At 45.7% G+C, this 21,862-nt stretch overlaps 1 protein-coding gene and 1 long non-coding RNA gene across 2 annotated transcripts in view; both read right to left on the reverse strand.

The window, feature by feature from the left end:
• Positions 1-330: 330 nt before the first annotated feature.
• LOC113827663 (osmotic avoidance abnormal protein 3) overlaps positions 331-21,862 on the reverse strand; it is a gene marked incomplete in the record, with an annotated part of 100,939 nt that continues 79,407 nt past the window's right edge. Inside the window, 7 exon segments of the mRNA XM_070122219.1 lie at positions 331-467; positions 2,274-2,408; positions 7,917-8,120; positions 10,518-10,620; positions 15,945-16,144; positions 19,257-19,392; positions 21,473-21,598. Of these exon segments, the coding sequence (XP_069978320.1) occupies positions 2,275-2,408; positions 7,917-8,120; positions 10,518-10,620; positions 15,945-16,144; positions 19,257-19,392; positions 21,473-21,598 (903 nt within the window).
• On the reverse strand, positions 13,028-13,465 carry LOC138861860 (uncharacterized). The gene is made up of 2 exons (XR_011398597.1): positions 13,184-13,465; positions 13,028-13,062 (listed from the first exon to the last, which is right to left on the reverse strand). It is a non-coding gene; the product is annotated as an uncharacterized lncRNA (long non-coding RNA).

Below are 21,862 nucleotides of genomic sequence, written 5' to 3' on the forward strand. Positions count from 1 at the left end.
GGGGGGTCCATCGGGAGGGAGAAATAGAGGAGGAGGAGTAGAAAAGAGGAGGAGGAAAAGGAGGAGTAGAAAAGAGGAGGAGAAGGAGGAGGAGGAGGAGGAGGAGTAGAAAAGAGGAGGGGGAGAAGGAGGAGGAGGAGGAGTAGAAAAGAGGAGGGGGAGAAGGAGGAGGAGAAGGAGAAAGAGAAAGCGAGGAGGAGGAGGACTAGAAAAGAGGAGGAGGAGGAAAAGGAAGAGATAGAGAAAGCGAGGAAGAGGAGGAGAAAGAGAAAGTAGAGGAAAAACTAAGAGAGAGAGAGAGAGAGAGAGAGGAAGAGGAAGATTAAGAGAAGACTAAGAAAGCAAGAGAAAAAAAGCAAAAGAAAAAGAGGAACAGGAAGAGGAGGAGGAGGAGGGCGAGGGAAGGGGGGAGGGGGGGGGGGAGTCCGCGAGAGGATATCACAGATGGCCGGTTTGGGGCGACGGACCTGGGGGGAGAGGGGGGGGGTATGAGACAGAGATAATAACAGTAATAATGATGATGATGATGATAATAACGATGATGATGGTGATAATGGTGATGATAATAACGATGATGATGGTGATAATGATGATGATAATAACGATGATAATGATGATAATAAGGATGATAATGATGATGATGATGATGATAATAACGATGATGATGGTGATTATGATGATGATAATAACGATGATGATAATGATGATGATAATAAAAACAATGATAATGATAATAATGATAATGGTGATGACAATAATAACAATTGTTAATAATAATAACAGTAATAGTAACAATAATGATAATAACAATAATGATAATAACAATAACGATGATAATGATGATGATGATAATAATAATAGCAATAATAATAATGATAAACAATTACAATAACAACAGCAACAATAATCATGATAATGATAATGATCATAACAACAATGAGGATAATAATAACAATAATGATACTATTACTTTCAAGAGATCTATTACAATTAATAATAGCAATGGTAGCAGTAACACTATAATAATAAATATACTGTATATCAAAGTAAATAATATATGAGTGACAATACAAAAACATAGATGCCTATAAAATATTCCAAAAATAAGTAAAAAAAATCAATAAATGAATGAAAAACTAAAAACATAAAATATAGCAATTAAAAATTAAAATTCATTGAAAAAAAAATCAAAATGAAAAACTGAAAAAATGAGAGAGTGAGAAGGAAGGGAGAGAGAAAGAGAGAGAGAGAGGGAGAGAGAGAAAGAGAGAGAGAGGGAGAGAGGGAGAGAGAGAAAGAGAGAGAGAGAGCAAGAGAGAGAGAGAGAGAGAGAGAGAGAGAGAGAGAGAGAGAGAGAGAGAGAGAGAGAGAGAGAGAGAGAGAGAGAGAGAGAGAGAGAGAGAGAGAGAGAGAGAGAAAGAGATAATAACAAAGAATAAAAAGATAAAAAAGTAAAACAAACATTAGAACATAAAAAAATGATAATAAATAAAATTAATAAATAAATAAAAATAAATAAAAAAATAAAACGGGAAAAAAATAAAAATAAAATAAAATAAAACAACATAATCATCTAACAAATATAATAAATAAATAACTAAATATATAGAAAAATAAATACAACAATAAACAAATAAATAAATAAAAATAAAAAAATGAAAAAATAAAACACCGCCGCCGCTATATGATGTCTAGCGTGTGCAGGGCATCAAAAAAAAAAAAAAAAAAAAAAAAAAAAAAAAAAACATATAAAACAAATGAAAAAAATAAATAAAAAATAAAAATAAGTAAAATCAAACACAACACCGCCGCCACTCACGCTATTTGATGTCTAGCGTGTGCAGCGCATCAAAAAAAAAATAATAATAATAATAAAAAAAATATATATAAAAATAATATAATAAAATAAATAAATAACAAATAAAATAAATAAATAAATAACAAATAAAATAAATAAATAAATAACAAATAAAATAAATAACAAATAAAATAAATAAATAAATAACAAATAAAATAAATAATAAAAAACAAAAAAACAAAAAAAAAATGAAAAAAATAAAAAATAAAACACCGCCCCACTCACGGTAGATGAGGTCGAGCGTGTAAAGCACATAAAAAAAAATAAATAAATAAATAAATAGAATAAAAAAAATAAAAAAAATTATAAAAAAAATTAAAAAATAAAACAAAAAAAATAATAATAACAAATAAAATAAAAAAACAAAATAGTAAAAAAAAAAAATAATAATAAAAAAAAAACCGCCCCCACTCACGCTAGATGAGGTCGAGCGTGTGCAGCACGTCCTTGCTCTTCTTCCGCGTCCTCCTCGAGTCCATGGTCGGCAGCGCCTCGAGTCGAGTGGGACGTCGGAGGGACATTTCGGGCGAGATCGACGAGAAACCGCCTCCTACGGGAGATAAGGGGGGCGGGGCGGAGGTGTGGGCGCGGCAGGGGGAGGGCGGGGGAGAGGGAGGGAGGCGGGGGAGAGGGGGGTGTGGGGGGTCGGGGGGGAGGAAGGGGGCGTGGGGGTGGAGGGCAGGAAGTGGGCGTGGCAGGGAGGGGAAGTGGGCGTGGCAGGGAGAGGAAGTGGGCGTGGCAGGGAGAGAAAGTGGGCGTGGCAGGGATAGGAAGTGGGAGAGGGGCGTAGGTGTGGGCGTGGGGGGGGGGAGGGGAGGAAGTGGGTGTGTACAGAGAAGTGGGGAAGAGGGGCGTAGGTGTGGGCGTGGGGAGAGGGGGAGGAGAAGTGGGCGTGGGAGGGAGAGGAAATGGGCGTGGCAGGGAGGGGGAAGTGGGCGTGGCAGGGAGAGGAAGTGGGCGTGGCAGGGAGAGGAAGTGGGCGTGGCAGGGAGAGAAAGTGGGCGTGGCAGGGAGAGGAAGTGGGCGTGTACAGGGAGGCGGAGGAGAGGGGCATAGGTGTGGGCGTAGGGGGTGAGATGAAGTGGGCGTGAGAGGGAGAAGAAGGTGGAAGAAAAATTAGAAGAGGGAAGACTGATAAAGGAGTAATAACATAATAACATGGAATATTATGTAACAACATAACTTAAATCCTACAACACGAAGGTTTGTTAATTAAATAATAACATAATGACGTTAATAATAACTTAGAGAAGACATAAGGTTTAATATCCATATAATAATAACAATACAAGAACATGATGTTTGATAAAACAACATGATATTGTAACATGGCAACCGCATAAATACAACCCTAAGGCATTATAACTATTCAACAACAATAATAATAACATGAAATATGATATAACGACATTGTATAATAAAATAGTAACTGCAAAAAACAGAAATTTCTAAGTATACGAATTAGGAACAGCAACAGCAAAAATTACTGTGCAAAAAAACATGCTAAAAACACACAGAAAGCAATAAAAACTACATGGCACCTTGGGGGAACAAGTGGCACTATGTCTTACCAGCGAGAGTGCCAAGTGCCAGCATAAAGGACTAAGCTTATACGAACTGTAGCGTTACTTCCATCAAGATACATTATACTAGAATACTGAGCCGGAATAATACTATTTGAAAACTTTGAAAACTTTGAAAAAAGCCACGAAAGAAGCCACGGGGGTGAAATAGACCCATAGACCCACAGGGGAGAAACAGGGGGGGGGGGGTAAAGAACCACAGGGGAGAAATAAACCCATTGACCCACAAGGGAGAAAAAGACATAGACCCACAGGGGAGAAACAGGGGGGGATAGAGCCACAAGGGAGAATAAGACATAGACCCACAGGGGAGAAACAGGGGGGGGGGATAGACCCACAAGGGAGAATAAGACATAGACCCACAGGGGGGGATAGACCCACAAGGGAGAATAAGACATAGACCCACATGGGGGGGATAGACCCACAAGGGAGAATAAGACATAGACCCACATGGGGGGGATAGACCCACAAGGGAGAATAAGACATAGACCCACAGGGGAGAAACAGGGGGGGGGGATAGACCCACAAGGGAGAATAAGACATAGACCCACATGGGGGGGATAGACCCACAAGGGAGAATAAGACATAGACCCACATGGGGGGGATAGACCCACAAGGGAGAATAAGACATAGACCCACATGGGGGGGATAGACCCACAAGGGAGAATAAGACATAGACCCACAGGGGGGATAGACCCACAAGGGAGAATAAGACATAGACCCACAGGGGAGAAACAGGGGGGGGATAGACCCACAAGGGAGAATAAGACATAGACCCACAAGGGAGAATAAGACATAGACCCACAGGGGAGAAACAGGGGGGGGATAGACCCACAAGGGAGAATAAGACATAGACCCACATGGGAGAAACAGGGGGGGGGATAGACCCACAAGGGAGAATAAGACATAGACCCACAGGGGAGAAACAGGGGGGGGATAGACCCACAAGGGAGAATAAGACATAGACCCACATGGGAGAAACAGGGGGGGGGATAGACCCACAAGGGAGAATAAGACATAGACCCACATGGGGGGATAGACCCACAAGGGAGAATAAGACATAGACCCACAGGGGAGAAACAGGGGGGGATAGACCCACAAGGGAGAATAAAACATAGATCCACAGGGGAGAAACAGGGGGGGATAGACCCACAAGGGAGAATAAGACATAGACCCACATGGGGGGGATAGACCCACAAGGGAGAATAAGACATAGACCCACAGGGGAGAAACAGGGGGGGATAGACCCACAAGGGAGAATAAGACATAGACCCACAGGGGAGAAACAGGGGGGGGATAGACCCACAAGGGAGAATAAAACATAGACCCACAGGGGAGAAACAGGGGGGGATAGACCCACAAGGGAGAATAAGACAGACACACAGGGGAGAAACAGGGGGGGATAGACCCACAAGGGAGAATAAGACATAGACCCACAGGGGAGAAACAGGGGGGGGATAGACCCACAAGGGAGAATAAGACATAGACCCACAGGGGAGAAACAGGGGGGGGGGATAGACCCACAAGGGAGAATAAGACATAGACCCACAGGGGAGAATAAGACATAGACCCACAGGGGAGAATAAGACATAGACCCACAGGGGAGAAACAGGGGGGGATAGACCCACAAGGGAGAACAAGACATAGACCCACAGGGGAGAAACAGGGGGGGATAGACCCACAAGGGAGAATAAGACATAGACCCACAGGGGAGAAACAGGGGGGGGATAGACCCACAAGGGAGAATAAGACATAGACCCACATGGGGGGATAGACCCACAAGGGAGAATAAGACATAGACCCACATGGGGGGATAGACCCACAAGGGAGAATAAGACATAGACCCACAGGGGGGATAGACCCACAAGGGAGAATAAGACATAGACCCACAGGGGAGAAACAGGGGGGGGATAGACCCACAAGGGAGAATAAGACATAGACCCACAGGGGAGAAACAGGGGGGGATAGAGCCACAAGGGAGAATAAGACATAGACCCACAGGGGAGAAACAGGGGGGGGATAGACCCACAAGGGAGAATAAGACATAGACCCACAGGGGAGAAACAGGGGGGGATAGAGCCACAAGGGAGAATAAAACATAGACCCACAGGGGAGAAACAGGGGGGGATAGACCCACAAGGGAGAATAAGACATAGACCCACAGGGGAGAAACAGGGGGGGATAGAGCCACAAGGGAGAATAAAACATAGACCCACATGGGAGAAACAGGGGGGGATAGAGCCACAAGGGAGAATAAAACATAGACCCACAGGGGAGAAACAGGGGGGGATAGACCCACAAGGGAGAATAAGACATAGACCCACAGGGGAGAAACAGGGGGGGATAGAGCCACAAGGGAGAATAAAACATAGACCCACAGGGGAGAAACAGGGGGGGATAGAGCCACAAGGGAGAATAAAACATAGACCCACAGGGGAGAAACAGGGGGGGGATAGACCCACAAGGGAGAATAAGACATAGACCCACAGGGGAGAAACAGGGGGGGATAGAGCCACAAGGGAGAATAAAACATAGACCCACATGGGGGGATAGACCCACAAGGGAGAATAAGACATAGACCCACATGGGGGGGATAGACCCACAAGGGAGAATAAGACATAGACCCACATGGGGGGATAGACCCACAAGGGAGAATAAGACATAGACCCACATGGGGGGGATAGACCCACAAGGGAGAATAAGACATAGACCCACAGGGGAGAAACAGGGGGGGATAGAGCCACAAGGGAGAATAAAACATAGACCCACATGGGGGGATAGACCCACAAGGGAGAATAAGACATAGACCCACATGGGGGGGATAGACCCACAAGGGAGAATAAGACATAGACCCACATGGGGGGATAGACCCACAAGGGAGAATAAGACATAGACCCACATGGGGGGGATAGACCCACAAGGGAGAATAAGACATAGACCCACAGGGGAGAAACAGGGGGGGATAGAGCCACAAGGGAGAATAAAACATAGACCCACAGGGGAGAAACAGGGGGGGATAGAGCCACAAGGGAGAATAAAACATAGACCCACAGGGGAGAAACAGGGGGGGATAGACCCACAAGGGAGAATAAGACATAGACCCACAGGGGAGAAACAGGGGGGGATAGAGCCACAAGGGAGAATAAAACATAGACCCACAGGGGAGAAACAGGGGGGGATAGAGCCACAAGGGAGAATAAAACATAGACCCACAGGGGAGAAACAGGGGGGGATAGACCCACAAGGGAGAATAAGACATAGACCCACATGGGGGGATAGACCCACAAGGGAGAATAAGACATAGACCCACATGGGGGGATAGACCCACAAGGGAGAATAAGACATAGACCCACATGGGGGGATAGACCCACAAGGGAGAATAAGACATAGACCCACAGGGGGGGGATAGACCCACAAGGGAGAATAAGACATAGACCCACATGGGGGGATAGACCCACAAGGGAGAATAAGACATAGACCCACAGGGGAGAAATAGACCCATAGACCCACAGGGGAGAAACAGACATATAGACAAACATGCAAGAAGCACAGAGCAATGACAGTGAGAGAACTAAATGCAGTATACATAAAAAAAAACACTTTTAGAATAACAACAAAGTTATTTAAATCGAAAAGAAAGAAAATGGTCTAGTGAAAAAAAAAAAAAAAAAAAAATCACAGTGCAACGTGTGAACAATAGAGATTGTTAATATTTGTATATATGTTGATTGTGTGTGTGATTGTGTGTGTGTGTGTGTGTGTGTATGTGTGTGTATGTGTGTGTATCTGTGTGTGTGTGTGTGTGTGTGTGTGTGTGTGTGTGTGTGTGTGTGTGTGTGTGTGTGTGTGTGTGTGTGTGTGTGTGATTGTGTTTGTGTGTGTGAGTGTGTGTGTGATTGTGATTGTGTGTGTGTATGTGTGTGTATGTGTGTGTATGTATGTGTGTGTGTGTGTGTGTGTGTGTGTGTGTGTGTGTGTGTGTGTGTGTGTGTGTGTGTGTGTGTGTGTGTGTGTGTATGTGTGTGTGTATGTGTGTGTGTATGTATGTGTATGCATGTGTATGTATGAGTGTGTATGTATGTGTGTGCGTGTATGTATGTGTGTGTGGGTGTGGGTGTGCGTGTATTTATGTGTGTGTGCGTGTATGTATATGTGTGTGTGTTTGGGTTTGCGTGTATGTATGTGTGTATGTATGTGTGTATGTGTGTATGTATGTGTATGCATGTGTATGTATGTGTGTGTGTGTATGTGTGTGTGTGTGTGTGTGTGTGTGTGTGTGTGTGTGTGTGTGTGTGTGTGTGTGTGTGTGTGTGTGTGTGTATCTGTTTGTATGTATGCACAAGAACGTATAAGCGTGCGTTAGCGTCAGCGACCTTGCATCTGCATGAACGTCTATCTATCACGCAGGCGCGTGAGCGTGCGCGCGTGCGTGCGTGCGTGCGTGCGTGCGCGCGAGCGAGCCGTCGCCCACATACCTAGCCATCCGTTGCTCATGACCCCCCCTACCCCCGTCCCCCCCACGCTCGAGGAGGAGGAGTTGGAGCCCCACGACGAGTTGTACGAGTTGCTGGAGTTGTTGAAGGACGAGTTGAGGTTGAGCGTGTTGCCCCACATGCTCTGGCTCATGCTCACGTTGAGCGCGTTGTTGCTCGAGCTGTTCTTCTTGCTCAGGGGCTTGGCTGGGGGGGGGAGAGGGAGAGACGCTTAGCGGGGAGAGGGAAGGGGGGGGAGGGAGGAGGGAGGGGGAGGGTGGAGGGGAGGGGGTTGGAGGGGGAAGGGAGAGACGCTTAGCGGGGAGAGGGGAGGGGGGAAGGGGGAGCAGGGAGGAGGGGGGATAAGGGGGAGAGGGAGACGCTTAGCGGGGAAGGGGGGAGGGGGAGGGGGAGGAGGGGGGAAGGGGGAGGGGAGAGGCTTAGCGGGGAGCGGGGAGGGGGAGGGAGGGGGTTGGAGGAGGGAAGGGAAGAGGGGGAGGGGGAAGGGGGAGGGGGAGAGGCTTAGCGGGGAGGGGGAGGGGGAGTGGGAGGGGGGAGGGGTAGGGGGGAAGGGGGAGAGGCTAAGCGGGGAGGGGGGGGAGGAGAAGGAGGAGGGAAGGGGGAGGGGGGAGGGGGAGGGGGAGAAGGGAGGGAGGGAGAGGGGAGAGGCTTAGCGGGGAGGAGGAGGGGGAAGGAGGAGGAGGGGGGAGAGCGAGACGCTTAGCGGGGAGGGGGGAGGGGGAAGGGGGGAGAGGAGGGAAGGGGGAGGGGGAGGGGGAGGGGGAGACGAGACGCTTAGCGGGGAGGGGGGAGGGGGAAGGGGGAGAGGAGGGAAGGGGAGAGGCTTAGAGGGGAGGGGGAGGGGGAGACGAGACGCTTAGCGGGGAGGGGGAGGGGGAGACGAGACGCTTAGCGGGGAGGGGGGAGGGGGAAGGGGGAGAGGAGGGAAGGGGAGAGGCTTAGAGGGGAGGGGGAGGGGGAGACGAGACGCTTAGCGGGGAGGGGGGAGGGGGAAGGGGGGAGAGGAGGGAAGGGGGAGGGGGAGGGGGAGGGGGAGACGAGACGCTTAGCGGGGAGGGGGGAGGGGGAAGGGGGAGAGGAGGGAAGGGGAGAGGCTTAGAGGGGAGGGGGAGGGGGAGACGAGACGCTTAGCGGGGAGGGGGAGGGGGAGACGAGACGCTTAGCGGGGAGGGGGGAGGGGGAAGGGGGAGAGGAGGGAAGGGGAGAGGCTTAGAGGGGAGGGGGAGGGGGAGACGAGACGCTTAGCGGGGAGGGGGGAGGGGGAAGGGGGGAGAGGAGGGAAGAGGGAGGGGGAGAGGCTTAGAGGGGAGGGGGAGGGGGGAGGGGGAGAGGCCTAGAGGGGAGGGGGAGGGGGAGGGGGAGACGAGACGCTTAGCGGGGAGGGGGAGGGAAATAGGCTTAGCGGGGAGGGGGTGGAGGGGGGGAAGGGGAGGGAGAGGGGGAGACGCTTAGCGGGGAGAGGGAGGAGAGGGGAAAGGGAGAGGGAGATAGGCTTAGCGGGGAGGGGGAGGGGGAGAGGCTTAGCGGGAAGGGGGAGGGGGAGGGGGAATGCGCGGCCATGACCGGGGGGGGGGGAGAACGCCCAACGGAGGAGAACATTTTGGGCAGGAAGAGAATTGAGAACACTGAACGGAGTTGAACATTTGGGCGGAAAACACTTTGAACGAAAGCATTTGAACAGAGAACACTTTCAACGGAAAATATTTAGAACAGAGAACATTTGATCGGAGAACAGTTGGAATAGAGAACATTTAAACGGAAACACTTAAATATAGAACACTTGGGACGGAAAGTTTTGAACAGAGAACACTCGAGGAGAGAACAAACGAATACTTGAACACGTGACCAGATTAACACTTAAATTAACCTTTATTTCTCTCTTAATTTTCTTTCTTTTTTGTTTTTTTATTCCCTCTCTTTCTTCCAGGGCCGTTAAACCAGTCATGGCCGGCGCAGTGCACATAAAACTCCATATACAAGAACAAAATAACACATAACAGCATAATCTTACAGCTACAGGCACCCCCCCTTCCCCCACCCCCCACACCCCCACCCCCTTCTCTTTTCCCTTCCCGACATTTAGCCAAAAAAAAAATATATATATATACAAAAACTAAAGATAACACATATTAGCACAATATTACAGCTACAAGCACCCTTGGTCTCCCTTCCCTCCCTCTTTCTACTCCCTTTTCCCTTCTTTTTTTCTATTCCCTCCCTCCCCCTCCCTCCCCTCTCCCACCTAGTGAGGCTAGTTCCCGCCATTACCGCAAACCGTGCGAATGCGATGATCGAGCCTAGACTTCGGATTAAGATGTTTGTTAAATAGTCTATCAACAATAACGTCTGCATTTCAGATTAAATTTACAAGTTTGTGACTTCTACTGCAATTTTCTATAAACCTTTACATCATGATATAAAAGTAATCATTGATTCACTAACTCCAATCAACGCCGAAGTCGTGGCCATAGCGACGCATTCGAAGCACCCGCGGTAATGGCGGCAAAACGCTGCCGGTGAACCCTAACGAGTGAAAAAAAAAAATTTGCCCAAGGGTCGAACGAGCTCATGGCGGACACTTACCTAGGGTATTCGCATCGTCCTGAAACCTCACGAGCAATTCATTAGCTCGCTTCGGCTTGAAATAAGTGCCGGCGATGTCCTCCTCCTCCCCCTTCTGCAGCTTCTGTGGGCGGTGGGCGGGGTCAGACGAGGTCGCAAACTTTACAGGGTCGGGATGGACTCTTTTAAATCAGATATGTCACAGAGATAAGACAAGGGGAACATGGTCATGCTGATATCTGTTTTTTTAAAGCTATGTGCGCGTGTATGTGCGTGTGCTCGTAATATTCTTACCTGCCTCTTAAGTGCCAAATGGTGAGACCTTCGGAGCTGTTGGTGCTGTGCCATGCGAGCGGTGACTCACTGTAACAGCCGTGCTTTTTAAGGTTAAATAAGTCACTAACAGCCATGCTTTAGAGGGGGGAAATTGATCGCTATAACAGCCGTGCCATATGAGGTAATTAACCATGCAATCATTGGCCATTTTGGCGTTTTGGGGAAATATATCCCAGGCTTTACACTCACGCTCTCTTGCAAAGCTATCCGTGCAACATTCAGGGTAATAGAAAATCCCTTTTGAGCTTTCATCGATGCTGTCGGATACCCTTGCAAGACTGATCAATAATTAAGCCTTCGACACATGCACTTGCACCTTAAGAAAAGACACATTTCGTATCTATTTTGCATATATATGTTTCACAGTCGCTCGCATACATTCGCTGACTCAAAATACTAATAGATCTTGGACACAAAATCCTCTGGGATACGATGCTAAATTCTCAACTTTAATAACTTTAATAACTAGCTAGGTTAGGATACAATGCTAAATTCTTAACTTTAATAACTTTAATAACAAACTTTAATAACTGGCTAGGTTAGGATACGATGCTCAATTCTCAACTTTAATAACTTTAATAACTAACTTTAATAACTAGCTAGGTTAGGATACGATGCTCAATTCTCAACTTTAATAACTTTAATAACTAACTTTAATAACTAGCTAGGTTAGGATACGATGCTCAATTCTCAACTTTAATAACTTTAATAACTAACTTTAATAACTAGCTAGGTTAGGATACGATGCTCAATTCTCAACTTTAATAACTTTAATAACTAACTTTAATAACTAGCTAGGTTAGGATACGATGCTCAATTCTCAACTTTAATAACTTTAATAACTTTATTAACTAGCTAAGTTAGGAGACAACGCTAATTTCTCAACTTTAATAACTAACTTTATTAACTAGCTAGTTTCTCCTAGATCTCCAACCAGGTTTTCTTACAGCATACACAGGTCTTGCTAACTACTTAAACCTCAACATTCTATGTAATAACTTAGATAAAAGTAACTATTAATAATAATAACTAATAATGATATTGATAAGATGACATTACCAGTATTGTTAAAGTAGGGTATACGTATACATGTATAATATATCGTATATGTTGCAAGTAAAGAAACATAAAGCATAACAATATGATTAATATATCGCATATGCTGTAAGAAACCGCCATATTGCATAAAAATAATGTATATTGCATAATGTATATCGATGCAAAATTCCTTTGGCGTGCATTCAGGCGGGGATGGGGGAAGGGGGGGGGGTGGAGGGAGGGGGTAGGTGGCGTTCGCTGTGATGTCATGCATGGCAGGTTATGACGTCATCTCTGGAAAAGTGGTGACGTCATGTTTGAAAAGGTTATGACATCATGGTTGGAAAATTGGTGACGTCATGTTTGAAAAGGTTATGACGTCATGTCTGGAAATTAGTGACGTCATGGTTGAAAAGGTTATGACGTCATGTCTAGAAAGTGGTGACGTCATGGTTGATAAGGTTATGACGTCATGATTAAAAAAGTTATGACGTCATGCCTGGCAGGTTATGACGTCACGCGATCGGGTGGAAGGTCCTGCCTGCCTTTCTATGAGTCCCTTAATTCTTCGATACGGATGCACACTGCCCGTTCTTAAGAGGTGCCAAGAACCTCTTTCCTTCTACTAAGACCTTATTTACTTCCCTAAGACCTTTTTTTGTACTAAGACCATGTATCCTTCTACTAAGACCTTATTTACTTCCCTAAGACCTTTTCTTCTACTAAGACCTTATTTCCTTCTCCTAAGACCTTTTCTTCTTCTAAGACTTTATTTCCTTCTCCTAAGATTTTCTTTTCTTCTACTAAGACCATGTATCCTTCTACCTAGACCTTCTTTCTTTTACTAAGACCTTTTCTTCTTCTTCTAAGACTTTATTTCCTTCTACTAAGACTTTATTTAATTCCGTAAGACCTTTTCTTCTCCTAAGACTTTATTTACTTCCCTAAGACCCTATTTCCTTCTCCTATGACTTTATTTACTTCCCTAAAACCTTTTCTTCTACTAAGATTTTATTTCCTTCTCCTAAGACTTTCTTTTCTTCTACTAAGACATGTAGCCTTCTACCAAGACCCTTTTTCTTTTACTAAGACCTTTTTTTCTTCTTCTAAGACTTTATTTCCTTCCCTAAGACCTTTTCTTCTACTAAGACCATGTATCCTTCTACCAAGACCTTCTTTCTTTTACTAAGACCTTTTTTTCTTCTTCTAAGACTTTATTTCCTTCCCTAAGACCTTTTCTTCTACTAAGACCATGTATCCTTCTACCAAGACCTTCTTTCTTTTACTAAGACCTTCTTTTCTTCTACTAAGACCTTTTTTCCTTCTCCTAAGACCTTCTTTTCTTCTACTAAGACCTTATTTACTTCTCATAAGACTTTTTCTTCTCCTAAGACCTTATTTTCTTCTCCTAAGACTTTATTTCCTTCTCCTAAGACCTTTTCTTCTTCTAAGACTTTATTTACTTCCCTAAGACCTTTTCTTCAACTAAGACCATATATCCTTCTACCAAGACCTTCTTTCTTTTACTAAGACCTTTTTTTTTCTTCTACTAAGACTTTATTTCCTTCTCCTAAGACCTTTTCTTCTTCTAAGACTTTATTTCCTTCCAAGACCTTATTAACTTCCCCTAAAACCTTATTTCCTTCCCTAAGACCTTCTTTTCTTCTACTAAGACTTTATTTACTTCTACTAAGACCTTTTCTTCTCCTAAGACTTTATTTCCTTCTAAGACCTTATTTACTTCCCCTAAAACCTTATTTCCTTCTCCTAAGACCTTCATTTCTTCTTCTAAGACCTTATTTCCTTCCCCTAAGACCTTATTTACTTCCCTAAGACCTTTTCTTCTTCTGAGACTTTATTTCTCTTCTTCTACTAAGACCTTTTTTTCTTATTCTCAATCTCGTCTCGGTTTCTACTTATGAGGTTAATCAACCTGATTTGTTCTTAAAGTATAAGATCCCTCTCCGAATTTTTGAGATTGAAATTATACTTGATTAGAAAATATTCCAGACAGCTGTAATTCATGTTAGTTGATGATTACAAAGTAGTTAGCATGACTGATTAATTAAAAATACAAATGAAAAAGTTGATATTACCTGTTTTATATAACAGGATTTCTATATATACAAACAGGTATATAAGCGTATGCATTCTCAAGTCGTCAGTAAGATTAGTGATGATTTCAATCACTTGCAGCGACAGGGACGTGCAGTTAGTAGTTGTAGTCATAATAAATAGATAATAAATGAATAAATGAATAAAAATGTGTGTATTTATCTCGGTGTTGACAGCTAGCATGCACAGTCTGTCAACAGTCCGTGCCGTCCTCGTGCAGGCGCAATCTAGCACACGGATCAGCCAAGTGGACGTGTCCTGGCGGTGCTGTGGCCGCATGCCCCCGAGCCTGGTGCCAGCCCCACCCCCGTCGCTGATCGGAGCAATCCCGCCCACTTCGGCACCAATCCTAGCTGTCCCCGCCCATGCACCATCTATCCCCCCGCGGCCACGTCGGAATGGCCGCGAGGGAGCCAGGGCATCCCTGGAACGAAGGGCCACCTGCAGGTACGGGTCCAGCTCCTGCTCGAGCTGTTGCAACTGTTCCTCGACGTCGTCCTCGGGCGGCGAAGGGCTACGCGCACTCGGGCCCGCCCAGCCGCCCACGCGGGCGCTGGGAGCCTGCTGGGGCCGCGCGCCAGGCTGGATTCCTGCAGGGAAGCGGAGGGGTAACCAGAGCCTCCTTTCGTCAGGGGCGAGGCGGGGAGGGCGCGGCACCCACCGTGCCCTCAGAGGAAGGAGGAAGGGCGGTCACCACACACCAAGGTTCTCGGGGGAGGCACCACAAGGGGGGGAAGGGGGTCACTACAACCCGCACTGTAGCCTGACGAAGGGGAGGGAGGAGGAGGACGAGGCTGTCTGTCACCCTGAGGGACATCGAGGCAAGAGCAGCTGGGGAAGGACCCTCCCTAACTGCGCGCTTTCCTGTCAGTCTGTGGAAGGGGCGAGGTGGAGGAGAGCCAGAAGGGCGAGGGAGAGGGGAAGAGGATAAGGGGAGGACGAGAGGGGAAGACGATAAGGGGAGGACGAGAGGGGAAGAGGATAAGGGGAGGACGAGAGGGGAAGAGGGCGAGAGGAGGACAGGAGGAAAGGCCGAGAGGGATGAGGGGGACGTCTAACTTCTCCGCGCGACGTGTTGTGTTCGCTCGTCGTACGTTATGCATACTGTACAGTTACGTTATTAATACTACACACAAGCATACCTTACTCTCCTACATCATAAATTAGCATAACACCTCCAGTAACAGTTGAAATCAAGACTTATAAGAGTATGCAAACACGCACACCAACACACGCATAACTCAGCCTAAAATAATGCTCACAAATCAGTCACCGCTTCTACTCGCACACACACCAACGCACACAAAGAGGAAGCGGGAGGAGGGAAAGGGGGAAAGGAGAAAGAAGAAAATAATCTACCACCAAAATACTTCAAGTGTCACGGTTCTCCAACGCTACAGGGAGGAAGGCAGAGCGTGCAGGGGCAGCGCAAGCAAAAGCAACACAAGCAAAGTGCATCACACGGTGCTGTACTCGGGGATCTCGACGCGGTCCAGTGGCAGGGGATTTGGCTTTAACCAGACATGTGTGCCGTGTTCTTATGCTTATTTTACATACATACACACACTATGTATATATATGGATCATTCTGTCTGTCTGTCTATATGTATGTGTGTGTTTACTGCCATCTAGCGGACCCCGTCGAGCACGTCCCTTAGAGCAAGAGCAAAACCGGGCTGCGCCTTCATTCCTGAGGCGGCGTCGTGTCCAAGGGCATCCCACTCGCTAGTGCATCGCGCAGGATGGGCGGGGTTCATGCACGGGCAGGCGAGTGGAAGCAGCGTCATGCAGGGAGGAGCAGTCACCAGGGAGTGGCTCAGTCATGCAGTCTGGAGGTGGCCGTAGCGCAAGGGGCACGTGGAGTGAGACAGCCGCCCGCGCGGGGAGAGGGTTGGGTCATGCAGTGCGGGGCGCCCTCCGGCAGAAGGAGCGGCGCCTGCAGTGAGCGAGGAGCAGGACCTTGAGGAATTTGTCTTCGTCGTGGTCGTCGTCCCACATGCCGAGCCTGGCGGGCGCCGTCTGCGAGGGGAACCGCCCCCCCGGCTGGATGCGCACCGACTTGCTGTCGCTGTTGTTGTTGTTGTAGCTGTTGCTCAAGTCGGTGTTGTTGTTGTACTGGTTGTTGACAGTGTCAGACTGAGTCAGCGTGCCGGTGGGTCCTGCAAGTTGCAAGATGAAGGCAACATGCGCCGAACATATCATGAAGGGAGAAGAAGTGTCCGCATGACCCAAGTATACATACAGTTGTCTACACGTCATGTGCACAGTCATGTTCATGGAATCACGTACACAGAGTCATGTGCACCAAGGAGCCATCTACAATTCATGTACAAGTTGACATGAGCACGGACTCAGCGGCATGTTACCAAGAATACAAAGTCATGTGCACAATGCCATGTACACTAATTTACGCATATGGAGCCATGTACACAGAACAGCGTGCAAATCTGCATGTATAGAGCCATATTTAGGCATAGAGAAAATGTAACCATTGTGCAAAGGGAGTCTGACTCATCCCACTCGCACCGGATACATTTTCTCTACCCTAGCGTACCATTCCGCAATACTGTCTCGTTGTTTTTTCCTCTCACCCTGGCAATATACTGCCTCATCCAAGAGCTACTTGGAGATGCGCAACAGTGAAATGAGACAGGACTGGGAAGTGGGAGACGCAAGCTCTAGGGCGATCTAGGGTTAAGTCATGGGACAGAGCATTCACTTAAGAGACAGTTCTCGCTTTCGGAGCAGAAGTTCTTGGTTTAAATAGTTCATGCTGGAACAGGAAAGTCCTAACGAGGAGGTGTTGGAGTACTAAGGAGACTACATGGAATGAGGTGGAGATAATGTGATCAAGGTACACTTTGTGAGGTATTAGAGGTTACTACATAACTCTAAAGGGGTCCCGTGATACAACACACCTCTCAAGGAAAGGTTCCGGAACATGAAACAGGGTATTGGAGGTTAGTAAACAAAGGTAGTTTAGGATATAGGATGGCTCATGGTGGAGGATACATCCAGGCTACATTGCCTGAACTACCTGCAGGACACGGAGAACTTGTCCAAGACGTCGCATTAGTCATAAAAGCAGAGAAAGCTTGTAACAGGAGAAGGATTCAGCTGACTAGGAGCGCCGTAAGAGAGTGGACAGGACAGGGTATTAATGCATAAGGCTTGCAACGGAGCACATCTCAACGGGACACGCGTTGCCTACAGGGTCTGAGACGTCCAGTTTATTAATCTTAGACGCATAACTGGCAAGGGTGGATCTATTACAAGGTGATGTGGCAGGCCAAGGGAAGACGTCAGACTAACAGCGGGGTTGTAATGAGAAATACAATTATGTCTTGCATGGGAGAAGGGCACACAGCGATGTGGGAGGTTAACAGGGAGAACTGCTAGAACTTGGTGTGTGTGTGATCGTTGAAATAGGGTCAGGAATCATGAGAGAAGAGTCATTATGGTCAAATATAACTCTCAAGACTGTCTGAAGTTCCTGGTATCCACTGAGACATGAATTACCTCACACTTATATAACCACAGAAGATGAGAATTAGTGGACAAAACTACACTTTTTATAATGACGCGTAAACAGAATTAAATCGGAGAATGACAAAGATGAAGCAACATGACAGCAATGGAAATGGAATCACTAACAAAGACAACTATGCCTGTGTGATCTGGATTCCTCTGTCTGTTCCCTAGTTGACTGTCATCCTGAAATCCCTGTGTTCATTATTGATATCCAATTCCTTTTCCTGTTGTGTCTGGAGTTTCAACTGTCACAACTTCGTTACAATGTTCCGAAACGAGAGAGTGTTACGCTGACACAAAGAATATATCGGTGTTCAAGCTGGTGTTACCTCTTGTGTTATACTTGACACAAAAAAAATTAGCGAATGATATGGTTATGAAATATGAATTAATTGGCCTTTATGCTGGTGTCTTATATGTGGTGCTAGTCCTAGGCTAGGCTACGAAGGAATCGAAAGCTGAAATACACAAGCGAAGGATTATAGGATGAAACTTGTGGGATGTTGCTGAGATGGAAGCAGAAAGGGGACAGGAAAGTGTTATAATCTTATCTTCCAATGGCATTACAAGAAGCACTAGATAACAGGTTTGAAAAAGGGAAATAAAAGACAAAAACATTATCTGAATGAACTATGTCTGATGCCTTATATTAGGTGAACCTTAACCAAATGAGAAACCCATCATTAGTCTAAATGTTCAAGGTAGTTCATAAATGTTAAGAAGTTTATGAACACAAGGTGAGTGAACAATATCAATGCCTGTTTGGGTGATGGAAAAGCTATTAAATATGGACAGAATTTGGTGGAATGAAGTCCATGTACAGTATTTCGGACACAACCAAATTCATTCATAAACTACAACACTTTTATTTAGAACATTCTCAACCCTTGAACCCTTCGCCTAAGACCAGTCTCGTTGTATGTTTGCAAAGAATCCTCAACATTGGGTTTTATTATCCATCAAAAGAATGGTGTATTTAATAGTATAGCACGTTTGGCACTTGCTCTGGGTGGCACTAGAAGGGGTACCACTGTTTTAATTTTTGTTTTTTTTCACCTTTTAACCCCTAATGGTCCCCGTAATTTGTTCATTCAGAGATTAATGAAAGTTGACTTGGATTTTTGAACTGACTTTATCATAAAGGTATCCTTTAAAAAGTGGGTTTCAGATATTTATCCTTAATAAAATGGTGGGTTTCACATAATTATCCTTAAACAAGTGAGTTTCAGCTATTTATCCTTAAAAAGTGGGTTTTAGATATGTATCCTTTAAAAAGTGAGTTACAGATATTTATCCTTAAAAAAGTGGGTTTCATATACTTATCCTTTAAAAAGTGGGTTTCAGATAATTATGCTTAAAAAAGTATTTCATATATTTATCCTTAAAAAGGTGGGTTTGAGATATTTATCCTTAAAAAGGTGGGTTTGAGATATTTATCCTTAAAAGTGGGTTTCATATACTTATCCTTATAAAAGTGCGTTTCAGATATTTATCCTTAAAAAAGTGGGTTTTAGATAGGTACCCTTTTGAAAAGTGGGTTTCAGTTACTTATCCTTAAAAAGTGTTTCAGATATTAAACCTTAAAAGGTAGGTTTCAGTTACTTATCCTTAAGAAAAGTGAGTTCCAGATATCTACCCTTAAAAGAGTGGGTTTCAGATATTTAGACAAGAAGGAGAGACCGACCTCAGAGCTTGCCAGAACCCCTACCCTCTGCAGCGACGCCCCAGGGAAGCACGTACCTGGCGGAGGGAGCTTTGTCTTCACGATGACCAGGTCGGGCAGCTTCCACCGTTGGTACTCGTCCTCCCACACCGCTTCCTTCTTGATCTGTTCCACGTTGCTGTAGTTGCAGTCTCGTCGGATCGTGGGTTGTACCTGCAGGAAGAGGAGGAGGAGGTGTAAGGAGGAGGGTGAGGTTGAGAGGGTCAAAGAGGGGGGTTGTGAGAAGGGGAGGGAGGAGGAGGAAGAGGAGGGGGTGAGGTTGAGAGGGTCAAAGAGGGGGGGTTGTGAGAAGGGGAGGGAGGAGGAGGGTGAGGGGGTTAGGTTGAGAGGGTCAAAGAGGGGTGTTGTGAGAAGGGGAGGGAGGAGGAGGTGTGAGGAGGGGGTGAGGTTGAGAGGATCAAAGAAGGGGTGTTGTGAGAAGGGGAGGGAGGAGGAGGGTGAGGGGGTGAGGTTGAGAGGGTCAAAGAGGGGGGTTGTGAGAAGGGGAGGAAGAGGAGGTGTGAGGGGGGTGGGTGAGGTTGAGAGGGTCAAAGAGGGGGGTTGTGAGAAGGGGAAGGAGGAAGAGGTGTGAGGGGGTGGGTGAGGTTGAGAGGGTCAAAGAGGGGGGTTGTGAGAAGGGGAGGGAGGAGGAGGGTGAGGAGGGGGTGAGGTTGAGAGGGTCAAAGAGGGGGGTTGTGAGAAGGGGAGGGAGGAGGAGGGTGAGGGGTGAGGTTGAGAGGGTCAAAGAGGGGGGTTGTGAGAAAGGGGAGTGTGGTTTGTGTTACTTTTTAATGGCGAGGTGTTTATGGTTTGTTTGTGTTGGTTATGATTTTGTTCATTTAAAACTATATTTTTATTGTAATATGGGAGAGGGAGGAGAAAGGAAGGAGAGAAGGAGACAGGAAAAGAGAGAGAAGAGAGGGGGAATGAAAGGGAGAGAGAGAGAGAGAGAGACAGAGACAGAGACAGAGACAGAGACAGAGACAGAGACAGAGACACAGAGACACAGAGACACAGAGACAGAGAAAAAAAATAAATCCATAAACAAAGGGAGAGACAAAAACAAAGAGATAGGAAGACACAGACTCAGAAATGCAGAAACAAAGACACAGAGGCACAAAAAAGACAGACAAAAAGACACGGAAACAGACACAAAGAGAAGGAAAATGCCAAAAAACAAGACAGCCAAAGACAGAAAGACACAGAAACAGAGACAAAAACAGGAAAAAACACCGAAACAAAACAGCCAAAGACAAAGACGCAGAGCCAAAAACATACAGAAAAAAAAACACCCAAGACTAGACAACTAAAATACACAAAGACACAGAGACGTAGAGACAAAGAAAAAAAAACAAGACAACCACATACATAAAGACACAAAGACGTAAACAGAGACAGAAACAAGACAAAAACAAGACAACCAAAACACAAAGACACAGTCCCATAGAGACCGAAAAACAAAAACAAAATCAAGACAACCAAATACAAGAACACGCAAAAATAGGAAAAAAAAACAAAAAAAATACACGGAGACGCAGAAAAAAAGAAAAAACAAAACAAAAACAAGACAACCAAATGCACCAAGACGCAGAAACAGGCAGAAGAAGAAGAAGAAGAAGAAGAAGAAGAGGAAGAAGAGGGAGTAGGAGAAGCAGAAGGAGAAGGAGAAGGAGGAGAAGCAGAAGGAGAAGGAGAAGGAGAAGAAGGAGAAGGAGAAGGAGAAGGAGAAGGAGAAGGAGAAGGAGAAGAGGAAGAGGAAGAGGAAGAGGAAGAGGAAGAAGAAGAAGAAGAAAAAGAAGAAGAAGACGAAGACGAAGAAGAACAAGAACAAGAACAACAAGAACAAGAAGAACAAGAACAAGAACAACAAGAACAAGAACAACAAGAACAGGAACAACAAGAACAAGAACAACAAGAACAAGAACAAGAAAAACAAGAACAAGAACAAGAAGAACAAGAAGAAGAACAAGAACAAGAACAACAAGAACAAGAAGAACAAGAACAAGAAGAAGAAGAAGAAGAAGAAGAAGAAGAAGAAGAAGAAGAAGAAGAAGAAGAAGAAGAAGAAGAAGAAGAAGAAGAAGAAGAACAACAACAACAACAACAACAACAACAACAACAACAACAACAACAACAAGAACAAGAAGAACAAGAACAAGAACAAGAACAAGAAGAACAACAAGAAGAACAAGAACAAGAACAAGAAGAAAAACAGGACAGCCCCAGAGGAGGGAGACGTCCTCAGGCCCCCCACCTTGTCGATAATCCCCTGTAGGAGCTTGATCTGCTGCTCCTGACGGCGGATGGTCTCCAAGTAGTCTGTCCTCTCCTCCTGGAATTCCGAGGTCAGGTCCTGGATCTCCTGTTCCATCGACTTGATCTGTGCGGGGAGGTCAAACGAGGTCAGAATGGGTTCCGGAGAAATTATTATTGGGTTGTGGGATTTAAGTTTTATATTTTAAGGTCAGGCGAGGTCAGAATGGGTCACGTGGAGAAATTATAATGGGCACATAAGGATTTAAGTTTTATATTCTAAGGTCAGGCGAGGTCAATATGGGTCACGTGGAGAAATTATCATGGACTCGTAGGCGTTTTTATATTTGAAGGTCAGGCGAGGTCAAAAAGGGTCACGTGGAGAAATTAT

This window comes from Penaeus vannamei, chromosome 5, assembly GCF_042767895.1.
Source record: "Penaeus vannamei isolate JL-2024 chromosome 5, ASM4276789v1, whole genome shotgun sequence".
Lineage (NCBI taxonomy): Eukaryota > Metazoa > Arthropoda > Malacostraca > Decapoda > Penaeidae > Penaeus > Penaeus vannamei.